The sequence below is a fragment of the Pocillopora damicornis genome, chromosome 12 (genome assembly GCF_964200805.1).
Source record: "Pocillopora damicornis chromosome 12, jaPocDami1.2, whole genome shotgun sequence".
In the NCBI taxonomy this organism is placed as follows: Eukaryota; Metazoa; Cnidaria; class Anthozoa; order Scleractinia; family Pocilloporidae; genus Pocillopora; species Pocillopora damicornis.
The window spans coordinates 8417038-8429910 of NC_142681.1; the positions used below are offsets into that span (position 1 = coordinate 8417038).

At 37.5% G+C, this 12873-nt stretch overlaps 1 protein-coding gene across 1 annotated transcript; it reads left to right on the forward strand.

The window, feature by feature from the left end:
- Positions 1 to 27: 27 nt before the first annotated feature.
- On the forward strand, positions 28 to 12570 carry LOC113669177 (coiled-coil domain-containing protein 178). Its single transcript, XM_089189823.1, has 22 exons — positions 28 to 598; positions 1308 to 1520; positions 2020 to 2216; positions 2784 to 3033; positions 3265 to 3363; positions 3550 to 3601; positions 4137 to 4349; positions 5070 to 5173; positions 5652 to 5701; positions 6069 to 6164; positions 6679 to 6815; positions 7162 to 7240; positions 7809 to 7976; positions 8168 to 8236; positions 8370 to 8423; positions 8838 to 8876; positions 9002 to 9115; positions 9228 to 9373; positions 9949 to 10034; positions 10386 to 10459; positions 11007 to 11156; positions 11839 to 12570. The coding sequence occupies exons 1-22, from the start codon at positions 160 to 162 to the stop codon at positions 12100 to 12102; spliced, it is 3093 nt and encodes a 1030-aa protein (XP_089045949.1). The 5' UTR covers positions 28 to 159; the 3' UTR covers positions 12103 to 12570.
- Positions 12571 to 12873: the final 303 nt, after the last annotated feature.

Below are 12873 nucleotides of genomic sequence, written 5' to 3' on the forward strand. Positions count from 1 at the left end.
TTTTTGTACCGTTTGCTTCCTCCGTCGCCTAGCAATCAAAAGTCAATTTCACCCCAAGATGGCGGTCGTGTCAATTCTGTATGCCATTTCAAGTCATCGTTAATCTCACCATTAAAATTGGACTCAGAGTGTGCAAACTTAACATAGAAGATCACAGGAATGCCGACTGTAGATAAAGTAGGGAAGTATGAGATAGATGGACAAAAAAACCCGGGAAATAATGAGACGCCATCTGCACCACAAAATGGTCAAAATGTCAGCTGGAGTCATAGTAAAAGCAAAAAGTCGCCATTGGAGAGGTCGGCGTTCAGTGAAACAGATCTGAAAGCAAAACTAGCTGCAAAGGAGGAAGGTGTTCCTTTAAAAAGGAAAGTTGTAACTCATTATTCCGAGAGTGATGTACAGCTGGCAAAGTTGGATGTTCCCTTATTCGAGGACTCAAGATCAGAAATTAGTGGAAGTTCTGGTTTGGCAATTGTGCCTTATTTTGATGGAAGAAGTTTAGTGTCGCAAGAGAGTGGACAAGATCTTGTCCTTGCGCACCATGAGGTAGCTGCAGTGGAAATTCACGACAAGGACAAATTGGAAGAAGGGAGAGGTACATTTCTCTTTATAGTTAACAGCCTTCATTCATCTCAGGGCTACAGTCATTCAAGGGACACAAATACCGGTTTAAACTAAGAAATGCTCCTATTATTTTTGTATTTGATATCTTCAGTGAAGGTATACCTCTCATTACTGGCATTTTGTCTTCATGTACACTGGAGATCCTGTGAATGGAGGTTCCACTGTACATGTAAGCCTACAGACACCTCCAATTGTGAACTCCACAGTTGATGTTGATGTAGACCCTGGACTGTTTTAAAAGCTGAAACACATGTTTGCACTCTAAGCAAACAAATTCATCAGGACCTAGTAGTTCAAAGGGCCGGTAATACTATCCCCTGGACGTACCACCATCTAGCAGATACATAGGTGGTAACAAAAGTTATGCACTATCCTCCTGATACAGTGGAAAGTGTTATCCACCCTTTGATAAGGGTCTGATTGACTTATATCTTGCCTGGTTATGACCCCTGGGGCCTGTTTCATGAAATTTTCAGTACACTTTATATTTTAAAATCTAAATGTAGGAATTTTTTTTATTATCATCATCTAGGATATGATGTTGCCCAAGTTCCAGATAATGAATATTAATACATATGATAAAAAGTGTTCCCAGGGTCTAATTTTGCATGATATGAATTTTTCATAGACTAATGTTATCGTGTAATGTCATTAATACACTTTTAATTAAACTTCTCCAGACATTGTTCCTTCACTCCCAGAGGGATGGCCACAATTTAGAAACAGATCATGGCGACGCAGAAGCTGCGAACTGGTGAAAAGCACATCCTCATGTGTTAGGAAAGCAGTTTCCCATCTACATAAACTGCAAGACCTGATTGATGCATTCTACATGACTGATCTTCCAGATGAAAAGGGAAAAAATGGCAGGCAAAGATCCAGTGTAGTATTAGGTAATTCAGAACTGCTTTAAGCAGGTGACTGTTATTAAAATAGGCATGGCCCTAAGTACTACTATAGGGAATAAGAAAATCATGAGATTCCTTCAGAAATTGTGCACATCAGCCACTCCATCACAGGGCTATAGTAGAATCATGAATGCAATTTGGATGTGCAAGTTTAAAGGGAGTCTACAGAGGCCTTGTGCACTTATTAGTTTGGTATTTTTCTTTTTTAACACAAGTTCTTTTGATTAGGTGTCAAATGTGTCGGTGGTATAGCATGAGGTTTTGTCCTCACCACAAAAGTTTAATGTCCCAATTTTTTAAAAAACCTCTGGATTTGCCTCAGCTCATTGTTATATTATGTTACATGTATGTACTATAAAACCCTTCAGATTTGAGAAATTGCAGCAGGAAATCATACAATTGTTTTCCTTTCAAACAAGTCATGATACATTTGATCTTGACTTATCAAAACTCCAGCTAATGTCTTATTATACTTTGTTTCCAGACTTAGATGCTAAGGATAAAGAGGAACTATTAGAAAGTCAAGGTCCTCTTGAAGATTCAACCCATTTATCCTCAGCTAGTAGCCATGGCAGACGCATCCGCTGGCTTCTTAGCTCAGCATCCCTTGGTAACATTGATGAGGAAATGACATCAGTTGAACCAAGGCTGGAGTCCTCTGCCAGTGGTGCTACTTTAGAGGTCAGGAATACATGTATATACAACTTATAAGGAAGTAAAAGCATGGTAATTACAAGGATACCAAGAATTTTAATTAATTTTGTCATTTCAAGAATGGATCAACGTTTTTATATCAAAATCTATTTACATGAACTAACGATTAGGCAGTTGGTGGAGTTTGAAAGGCAGGCAGGAAGAATAGTCCATTTTACAGTTGTGTGCTTGGTTGCCAAGCCTTTGAACAGGAACGAAGCTGAGGGTGACCTTGTTATGATACAAACGTTGCTGCTTTTCAAATGAAAATTACTTTGTTATCATGCCAACTAGATACTGGTCTCTATCATAACAAGGTCACCTTCAGCCTCACTCCAAATCAGAGGCTTGGCAACTAAGTACACAACCGTAAAATGGCCTATTTGCCTTACAAAGTTCTTATTTTAAGGGATATTCAAAACATCCTGCACAATAATCTTTTTGTTTTGCTGCATAGTCATTATAGACAGTGCTAATGTGGAAAGCCTGTTATCATCTGCTCTCTTGTAAATGCAGGCCAGAAAGTTACATATATCTCAATGTTTTGTTCTACAGGTAAGAGGAAGAAGTGCTGGAACAGTGATGAGTAAGGTGTCAACTCCAAAGTCTGCTGCTGGTGAGATTGTTCCTAAGGAATATGATGTCATTGAAGAGGTCATAACATTACTAGGGAGAATGGAAAGTGACAGACTTTCAACTCAAGATGGCTTGGTTAAAGAAAGAGAACGAGTGCAGTTCCTCAGAAATGAGATTGATGCTCAGGCCTACAAGCGCATGCATGATCTTCCACTGGCTGTGCAAAGGGGTAAACAAAAAAGAATTCACGAGCATTTAAGATATTTCTAAATTCACCAAATGAGCATGCTTAACATACCAAAGATACTTTACTTTGAAACATATTGTTGCATTAACTCTTACTGGTATTCCTCATAACCTAACACAGGTTTGCTGTGGATGTCTTTTACTGACTCATATTTGTTTTTTGTACAATGCTCAAGACAGAATGAGGTTCACTTAGTTTCTCTCTTCTTTATAGAGCATGAAGCCTGTGCTATTGATATAAATGAGTTAAGATGGCATTGTGCTTATCAAGGCAGAATTGAAGCCAGGATCAAGGAAAGGGTGCATCATGCAGGTGTGATTTTGATTTAGTCAATAATCCTAATGCTGAGATAACACTGAATTTTACTGCTTTTAAGTCACAGGACACTGTCCAACCACTCAATTAATTTTGATTAGGTTGTTTAATAGATGTTACTCCATAAATTACTTATATTAGCAAGATAATCAAATTCCATGTTGCTTTTATTTCCTTCTGTAGAAGTTAGACATACAAAGGTTTTGCAAGATCTGAGCAACATACAGAAACACTGGTGAGTTAACAGGGTTCATCATGTTTGTTTCATTTGTCAGTTGTGTACAGTGACATCTCCTCTGGGAATTCCTTGCACACTTCCTTAATGAACAACAGTCTTAAAACTTGAACAAAATAATAGAATTATAATTTTTTTACCAGATGATAGCATGTTTTCTGATGTAGATGCTAAATACATGGTGCTCTCCCTTATTTCAAGTACAACAAGTAGAACAAAATTTCAAAAGGGAAGAGCAGTCTGTTTACCTGTTGAATTATTGAGGATTCCAAACAATTTTTTTGGAGGTAATAAGAGGCAATACAGGTAGTAAATTTTACAAGTTACCACCTGAAAACTACATGCAAAGTTCTTTTGTCTCTCAAATCTACTCACTTTTTTAAATCCTAAATATTGTCATGGTTGGATATATTTGGGACAGTTTATTATATTGTCCTTGTAAGATTAAATTAATGTTTTGATTAAGGTTTGATCTAATGAATAAAATTAATATAATAAAATCTAATGAATAAAATTAATGAATTTACATTTTCAGTCCTTTGGTTGAAGAGAAACTTGATCTAGAAGGTGAAGCAATGTCAAGCATACAACTTAAACAAGATGAAACAGATGAAGAATTAAGTAATACTCTTGATAGACTAGAGGCTACAGAAAGAAAAACAGCAGAAGCTCAAGGAAAAGCTACCCAAGAAAGGGCTCTAATAAAACAGGAGGTTGATGTTGTACGCAATGAACTCAATGCTGTCAGGTATTTAAATGTTTTATTAAACATTTTAAATAGCCCATTCTGGAGCTAGTTATGGATTTTCTCCCTCTGCTTGTCCAGCCTGTAAGCTGGCAGTTGTTAAGGATTGTTAATGGAAATTGAAACAGCTCACTGCTTGTTCTTTTTACTCTTTTGGCTTTATGTCAATTTGGGTCCACAAGACTGCTAGTTTCACAAGCTATTGATTTTTTCAGCATTACAAATTGACTATTAAATTTAATACATTAAGTGTAATTGTACAGTACCTGGAGAGTAAAAAGGGATGAGTGAGGCCAAATTGGCCAAAATATTAAAACTCAATGAAATCATGTTCTCTGCATACTCATGAAAGTAAATTAATTTTTGATAAAAATATTGACAATTGTATGTGTATGAGTGATTCTGTGTCACTTTTGCATGGAATGGTAGTGACAAAGTAAATAGTGATGACTGCAACATATAATATTTGATCCTCTGCCTAGTTAGCTTTACAAGCATTTGAAAAAGATGACTTGTATCATTGGATTCTGCCCTAAAATTATTCAGTTAATATTAACCACTTCCTTGTGTCCCATGTAAGTTGAAAGTCCCTATTATTTTCATTTGTGGTTAAATTAATGGGGTGCAGTATCTCACACCCAGTTATGCACTGCTAGAGAATAGCCCATGAACAACCCCTGAAAATTATTACAACAATAAATATATTTTTTTTTAACCAAACAGCGATGAACTGGCACAATTAAGGATGTACTATACGTCTAACACACATACTATGAATGACATCAGAAACACTCTCACAGAAAATGCCGAACAGCTTGTAGTGCTGGGTGAGTTTTTGTAATACAAGTGTGTGTAAATTTTTTAAAACAAGAATCATTGCTTTAAATGCAAGAGTTGAGTAGGTAAAGTTATGTGGCCAGAGGAGCTACTGTATGTCATGTTCTGTCCACCCTGAAAAGTGAATCAGCATAAATTTTTTTAGTGTTTCATTTCCATTTTCACTCTCCTTAGCCATTCAGACCCCTTTTGATTTACTCTCATCTCTACAGTGCTTTTTGTCCTATCAAACAACTACATGTATTTGAAAATCCAGTTCCTTTGGAATGCAGTGCTTTATAATGATCAAATCTGATCAAACTATTCGAAGCTCAAAAATATGGGCACAATTCAACCAGCTTATTCTGTTACTTCAGTCCTGTTGCATTTTCTTGACTTTAGCCGTTTGACTCAGTGTTTTCTCCATTGCATTGGTCACTTCATTTTCAAATTGTATATCAACAGCAAGTTGTATGCTTTGTTTTTCAGAAAGAAGAGAAGAAAGAATCAAGGCCTTAGAAGCAACTCAGCAAGACAAGGTTACAACCACATCCGTGATAAATCTGTTTCACTTGTAATCCGACTTTTTGTAACTAATTTCTCACCTGTCGTCTCTGTGGGAGATGCAACATAACATAAACATGTGTACCTCTCTGCACTCGCGAGTATAAATGGAGCCAAATGGGAACTGGCAAACTTTTTTGAGACACCTGACAAAATACTGAGGGGACAATTGGTAACAGATTGCTTTTTCGCATGGGAGAGTATAGTGACACTCATGTTAGCTTCATACTATGGAGAGTGGGTTACACGCCAACTGTGTGACAACATGGATCTTTTAGCACGTATACCATTCTACACTTTACTCCTTCAGCAGAAAGTAAAAGAGTTGTTAATTTTTTTTAGGTGCAAAGAATTCGAGAGAAAATTGTAGAACAAGAAGCAGAACATATAAAGCTTGTAGATGAGAACAACAAGCTGAAGACGGAGAAGCAGATAACAGTAAGTGAACTTGTTGTTGACAGCTGAGACTTTCACTGCGATATGTTGGAGAATGAGCAATCAATATATGGATTCCACTTAAAATTTCAATGCACTGTTCAAAGCAGACGCTTATGACGAGATGCAGACTATGAAGAGTCTTAGATTCCCGTCAGATATTTTAGGTTATTTTATTTGTAACTTGGAAGCTTCTTTAACATACCTTGGTGGAATAACAGAAATTATCGTTTTCCAGAATACGCTTTTTTTCAAATAGATAGCAAAAAGCCGTAGATAGCAAGAATGATTGAGGATGTAGAGAATCTAACTCGAAGCGAAGAACAATTTGAAAGCTTCTATGATAAATTTTTCCAGATGCGCAAATTCTAAGTTTCCTTTCATTCCAACAAATCCGAAATATTATGAATGCGCATATTACAGCTCTTTTGATAACAACTGAAAGCCATTTGTATCTTGGAAGTTTTGCAATTTTTGACACCCTTACTTATTTCTGATATTTTTGTGGCTCTTTAAGCAAGCGTCTATGGAAAGCGAAAACAGCAAGTTGGAGCTTGAAATCAAGAATGCTTCCAAGAAACTTAAGGACTTAACCACAAGAATCAAAGAAAGCAAAGCTGAAAATAGCAAGCTGAACATGAAGCTGGAACAATGGTGTGTAATGAATGGCCTTTTTAAAGGAGTTTTCTAATTAGCATATAAAGATTCTATACAATGCGTTGCTTAAAGAAAAATTTTTATTCCGGAGCGCGGAAAAATGATTCACCGTCCCGCGTGACCTTGCTGTTCGTGTGTGTCTTGCGCTTTCCCCCGCTCCTCTGAAAAACGCTCAAGATAATGCGTATTCTTCACGCTGTATTGTAAACGACTAGCGAGGAAAATGGCTGTGTAGAACTTATATAGGCTGCGCGTCAGTTACTCAATTAGGTTTTCAAGTCCAAAAAGGCGTCGATCAAAGTAAGTTTCTCTCAAGTGGTGATCTCTTGTTTTTTCCTGACAGTGCGAAACAAAAAATTGCGGATGAGAAGGCTGTGAAGAGAGCACAACAGGAGATGGAAAAAATTGAAGAGCAGATGGAGGTATATGCATGTGCATTACTATGAAGTAATCTTGGGTGTAACTTTTGTTGACCTTTAAATTATAAATCGTTTTACATTGGAATTTGGACTACAAATACAGAGGGTGTACTTCCATGTAAGGCAAATTCTTAATGAACTGTGTGATAAGTGTTGTGTGATAATTATTGCAATTGTTGTGGTATATTACGGTGTCAAAAATAACCATGAACCCGATGACAGTGATGCATGTGTGAAGGGTTTGATTAAGCACCTCGATCTTTATTTTTTTCCTTAAAATCTGAGTCAACACTTGGGAAATTTCTTGACCTTAAATTTCCAAAAACTTAAGGAGAGATCTTAGAACAGAACAAAGTTATTTGTTTCTTAAAAAAATTTATTGCAGTGTGCTGCATGGCGAACGAATGAAGCACCTTCATGACTTAGTCGAACATATGTCTTACGAAGCGCCTAAGGCTGAGAGGTCGACTTTCCAAAATTTACAGGGGCCGTTGATTTACCTTTTTCACGTCTCAGGTGGCACTTTTACTTTTACTGAACGCGATACTAACATAGTATTACTATTGCTCAGGTTTCCAAGGAAGAGACGAAGAAAGTCGAGGTTCTTCATGACAACCTCTCAGAGGTTCTAGTTGTAAAGAAAGAAGAAGTAATGGTTATTGAAGAATCACTGAAAACTACTGCTGATGCGCTCAAGAAACAACTTAAGGACGAAGCTCATGCTAGGACTGTTCTACAGGTCAGTGAAGATAACACACCACTCTTATTGTTCTTTATGGTTGTCGGAATCATTGTAGTCGTCTCAAAAGCTCCCAAGGTAAAAGGACGATTTTGCGCGATTTTCAAAGCTACCTCTATGACCATTAACGACTTGAACGAGTGGAACCATGGCAATGTAAGGCTAATGTATGCTTTCTCTTTTCCCACTAGGCAAGGATCACATCAGACACACAGGACCTTGCCAAGACACACGTTGACTCCAAAAAGAAACGGGAAAAAGTAAGTTTTGTCTAATGTTATAAATTGTTTTAGAAATCTTTAAAATAATCATCTTTAAGATATACCATGAAATAAAATATTTTGTACCTGTCATTTCTTGCAACTGATAGGTGATAATTTTTTCCTCTTTTAGGCTACACAGCGGGCAGAGGAAATGGTAAAGCTTGTTGATCACGTCAGAGACCAGGTTGGTAGTTTCTTTTTTTTGTGTTTTAACCTTTAGATATTATGGAATGCCTATATGTTCTTTGAGCAGATAAAAAGAATACCGGCTGACTCACTGACTGGCTCACTGATCGATTCTTACTGCATGAGAAGTGCTAACGCTCGAAACGCCGCCAGCTTTAGAAACTCTCTACAGTGGCCAATAAACGTTATTACCTTTGTTGATAAAATCACATTATGTTGTAATGCCCTCACCGACACAGCACCGCAGTATTAATAGAAACTTAACTCCTTTATTCGAAACTCGAGGAATTGACAGGCTAAGTGACTGATGGTTTTTGTAACTAATGAAATGACCAGTGATTGATTTATGGACCGACGACAGACAAACTTGCCGACTGCTTGACTTGATTGTTTGATTGATTGATTTCCTCAGGTTTCAAAACTGGAAAAGATTCATAATGAGAGACAAGAGGTAAGCTATAGAAAGACTTATTCTCTCAGATTTACATTTCGTGATCAGATAAGATTTTTTGATAAAGTTTTCATCAATTTCATCTGCAACTTCCGTTTTTTCATTTTGTTTCTTTACTGTATTAGACCATCGCGCAACTTAACAAGATTTTGGACAAGGTGAAACAACAATACAACGATATGGAATCGAAATTCCAGGGTGAAATCTCTGAGCTGCTCCCGAAAGAAGAGGAATTAAAGGTTTGATTGGATGAATTTTTGTGTTTCATGTTACATGACATGCGTGGTTTCATTCAGAGGTGCTATCCATGAGTAGAACACTTTCCCTTCACATTTGATTGGTCTATTGCAGAAAGAAACCATGGAATTAACTAAACGTTTAGATCACATCACTTGGAAATCCGAGATGATGGAGAAGAAAATGGCGGACATGGAGTCTTCCTCGCAAATGATGAACAAAGTCATAGCCACAACCCAAGAGAATATAAATGATCTGAAGTGAGTAACTTTGTCGTAAACTGTTTGATTTCTTTCTTCTTCTTTATTCACTCATTCATAATCTCACTCACTCAACTATTTAATGGCTTTCATGCATAAAGCGCGCTTTCTCAAGACCTAAACGTTCGCAGAGCAATTGTTAGACTAAAAGCAGTCCCTCCTTTTCGGCTTAGTCCGTCGTGCAAGTAGAAAAAAACCGGCGAAAAAATTTTATAAATGCGCGCCGCGCGAATCGCACTCCCAGATTTCCGTGCGAAGCTCCAACGTCCATTTTTTTTTCGCTTATATTGTGTGACTCGCGCGACGGACCTCACTGAAAAGTAGAGACTGCTCTTAGTCTAAGCAAAGGCGAAATGAGTGTTGCAAGTAATCTGTGGTTGCGTTGGTGAAAGAGCTCTTATCCTCCGAACATTGATACCTTTATCAGCGCATGCTCTGAAGTTTTCCTTTTCGCGCGTACTGTACGTCTCTTTGCAGCGTCACTTGTATATCTATCCTAACTTTTTCCTTTCTTACTCGTGTACATAAACCCTGCAAGCACTGGAAATAATATCAAAAATGTTGTTTTTTTTTAGCGAGGAAATGACTGAATTAAAGATTCAAATAGAGACAGGATTTGAAACCGAGCAAGGCTTAAAGAAATCCCTTCAACAACTTGAAGGTATTTTGTACATAAATGCGACCCATGCAGTGTTGTGAGAATTATCTGCGTCTCTCTCTGTTTCTTAACATTTTTGGGTGAACTGAAGACTATCGTGAAAGTATCCTGCACACGGTTTACCGAGATAGGAACAAGTCTCACTCTTTTTGTTATGAGAACGAGGGATTTTACTAGCATATTATATTTGTCACAAAATCATCTCTCAAGCAAGTTCTCCGGAGTTCCTAAAAACCCTATGAATAAAAACCAAAACGTGCTACCTACTATTCACGTCATGTTGTTCTATCAAGCAAAACTTGCACAGAGCGCTATTTATATAGTGAAGAACTTTGCATGTGATTTGACTTGCAGAGAGAATCAATCGAAGCAAAGATAATCACGAAAAGCATATGGAAGAAAGGGATCAGGTGTTAACAACCAATCAGGTAATGAGATTTGTCATGTGGCGGGAAAACCTGAGTGAAACGCAATGTATTATAATTTATGCAAACAAGACGCTGGAGAGAGGAGGAAACTCCTCTTCAAATAAATGACATGGAACTATTTAACCCTTTGCTCCCTAACATTAGAATGAATATTCTCCAAACTACTCTTAGACATTTCCAAGGGTTCTGACAAGGAGAATTTGTTCAACAATCAAGAGCCTCTTTAGTTGATGATCATATCCTTTATTCTCGTGACCTTAATGTTTGATTCAGGGGTGATGTTGTAAGGAGAAATTAGATGTTAGTCACTCTTAGGGGTTAAAGGTTAACAATAAGATTATGAGCTCGTTGTTTCTATCGCGTGATAGTTGATGGGGCAAGGCCCTAATCAGAGCGAAAAATTTATTTGTTTCAATATAGATCTAGTGGACGGTCAAAACTTAACAAGACAGAAGGTTTACAAGCTCAGTCCGCCACTGTATTAGAAGTGAGCCCTGACTACCCAATCGGACTTAAAGAAACTTTTTAACTTTTTTTTATTCCCTAGAGAGGAGTAAAAACAGCCCTGAGTGAAAACAAGAAACTGGCAATAGTTTACCAAAGGTCGCAAAACACCTTGTTGAATGACAAAGCTGCTTTGCTGAGGCTTGTCGAGAGAAGAGTTAACAATGAAGACAGCTTGAAAGATCACAGAGAGGTGCTTTTAAGTAAAATTGCTCAAAGTACCATCATTTCTATGTAATGGAGCAATCTTTACGTCAAGATGTTTTGCGAGTTTTTTTATGGACTAAGACTTGAAGAGTACCGCAGGATGTTGACTCAAAAAGACAGAAAACAAAAGATAGGCAGTTATGCACCAACAATGAACAAGGCTGGTTAAAGATGGGGGAAGATTAGAACAGATTTCAAATGATAACCGTGTCAAAGGAAGTAGGTTAGATTTTTCGTCGGAGGAGGAGTAAAAGAGAGGCCATACCGTATACAGGGGATAAGTTTCTGAAGAAAATTTGCTGCTACGTCGGTTGTGGTGGTTAGGGGGGGGGGGGAAGCCAGGGGTATTACAAGATAATATGGTTTATTAATTGAGTTGATAATGTTTATTGACCTCCGTAAAGGGTTTCTGAAGCTGACGTTTAGTGCGTTAACCTTTCGTCAGGTTGAATGATACCGTATACAATTCGTTAACTTTTACGAACCGGTGGTTACCCTAAAAATACTCAATCTAACTGAGATAGCACTTTGAATACCATAACACCGAAGAATGTACCAGAATCAGGAGCTCAGTAATGGGCTTCTGACAAGAATATAGTTACACTCCTCGGTCCTGAACAAAACCTCACGGCTCCATATTCTGATAACATTTGTTTTTCTCTTTGCAGCTGTTTGCTCTACAAGGTCGCATGCGCCAAGCATTAGAATTCTTCTACCGTCTTCGTGGCTTACAAAGTAAAGCGGACATAGCCGACTTCGAACTGAGATGTATAAAAAATGGAGATAAACTTACAACTTTACAGTCTGAAATGATGAGAGTCATTGAACACATAAACCGTTTTCTGGAAGCCAACAATGCCGCCCATGATGTGATCTCGATGGAAGCTGCAAAAATCGCGCAAACACCGACAAATGACGCCATTTTTGCTTAAGGAAAATGTGGCTAACCAGGCTGTAAAGACACAGAAACTGTTTTTATTTTTCAGTGATAAGCGACCTCCTACCCTTCCCAGACTGATAGACGTGTGTCATACTATAAGTATAGGAGAAATAAATCATTTTTATTTGTCAAGGACTTGAAAAAAAAAACCAGTCTCGCTTTTGATAACTTGTTATTTCAAAGGCCAATTTTTCTATTTCAGTCTCAGAGGTAAAAATCATTTTGTTTACGGAGCACCATTTAAAAGGAATGCTATCGTAGCTCATCACAATCTCGTTTAACTGATTGCCAGTATGTGAGTTTTTAAGGCATGGAAAGTGTTTTTCGAATGTTTTATTGTATATAAAATGTTATAATAATGTGTACATATTAAAATATTTAGATATGAAAAAGCGTTTCCTTTGTTGTAAAGACCGACCAAATGTAAGAAAACAAAATTAATAAAGGCTATTTGTAGTTATCATGCGTATGATTAAATATCTAAAGAGACTGAGGATCTTACTCATTGTTTTTGTGAGGTCTTATGGGTGATCACTCAATGTGGTAGTTTTAAAACACCAACAAAACGGATTGAAATATCCATGTTTGTGAATTATAGTGTCTGCCTTTTTGACACGTACTTGGGTACACTGTGAGGCTGTGTTGTAAGTTGTAAGGTGATGACAATTTGAAGTAAAGGAGATAAATCGGAAAGCAAATAATCACACGCCGGAGAGTCGAGCCAAGGAAAGGAATACATCATCCGAATGGGAAAGTTTAGGGA

Excerpts from the sequence above, each read along its gene's own strand:
- LOC113669177 (XM_089189823.1), top strand. The coding sequence starts at position 160 with ATGCCGACTGTAGATAAAGTAGGGAAGTATGAGATAGATGGACAAAAA. Across the intron at positions 7,241-7,808 it reads AAATTGAAGAGCAGATGGAG|GTTTCCAAGGAAGAGACGAA; the intron begins GTATATGCATGT and ends ACTATTGCTCAG. Across the intron at positions 7,977-8,167 it reads ATGCTAGGACTGTTCTACAG|GCAAGGATCACATCAGACAC; the intron begins GTCAGTGAAGAT and ends TTTTCCCACTAG.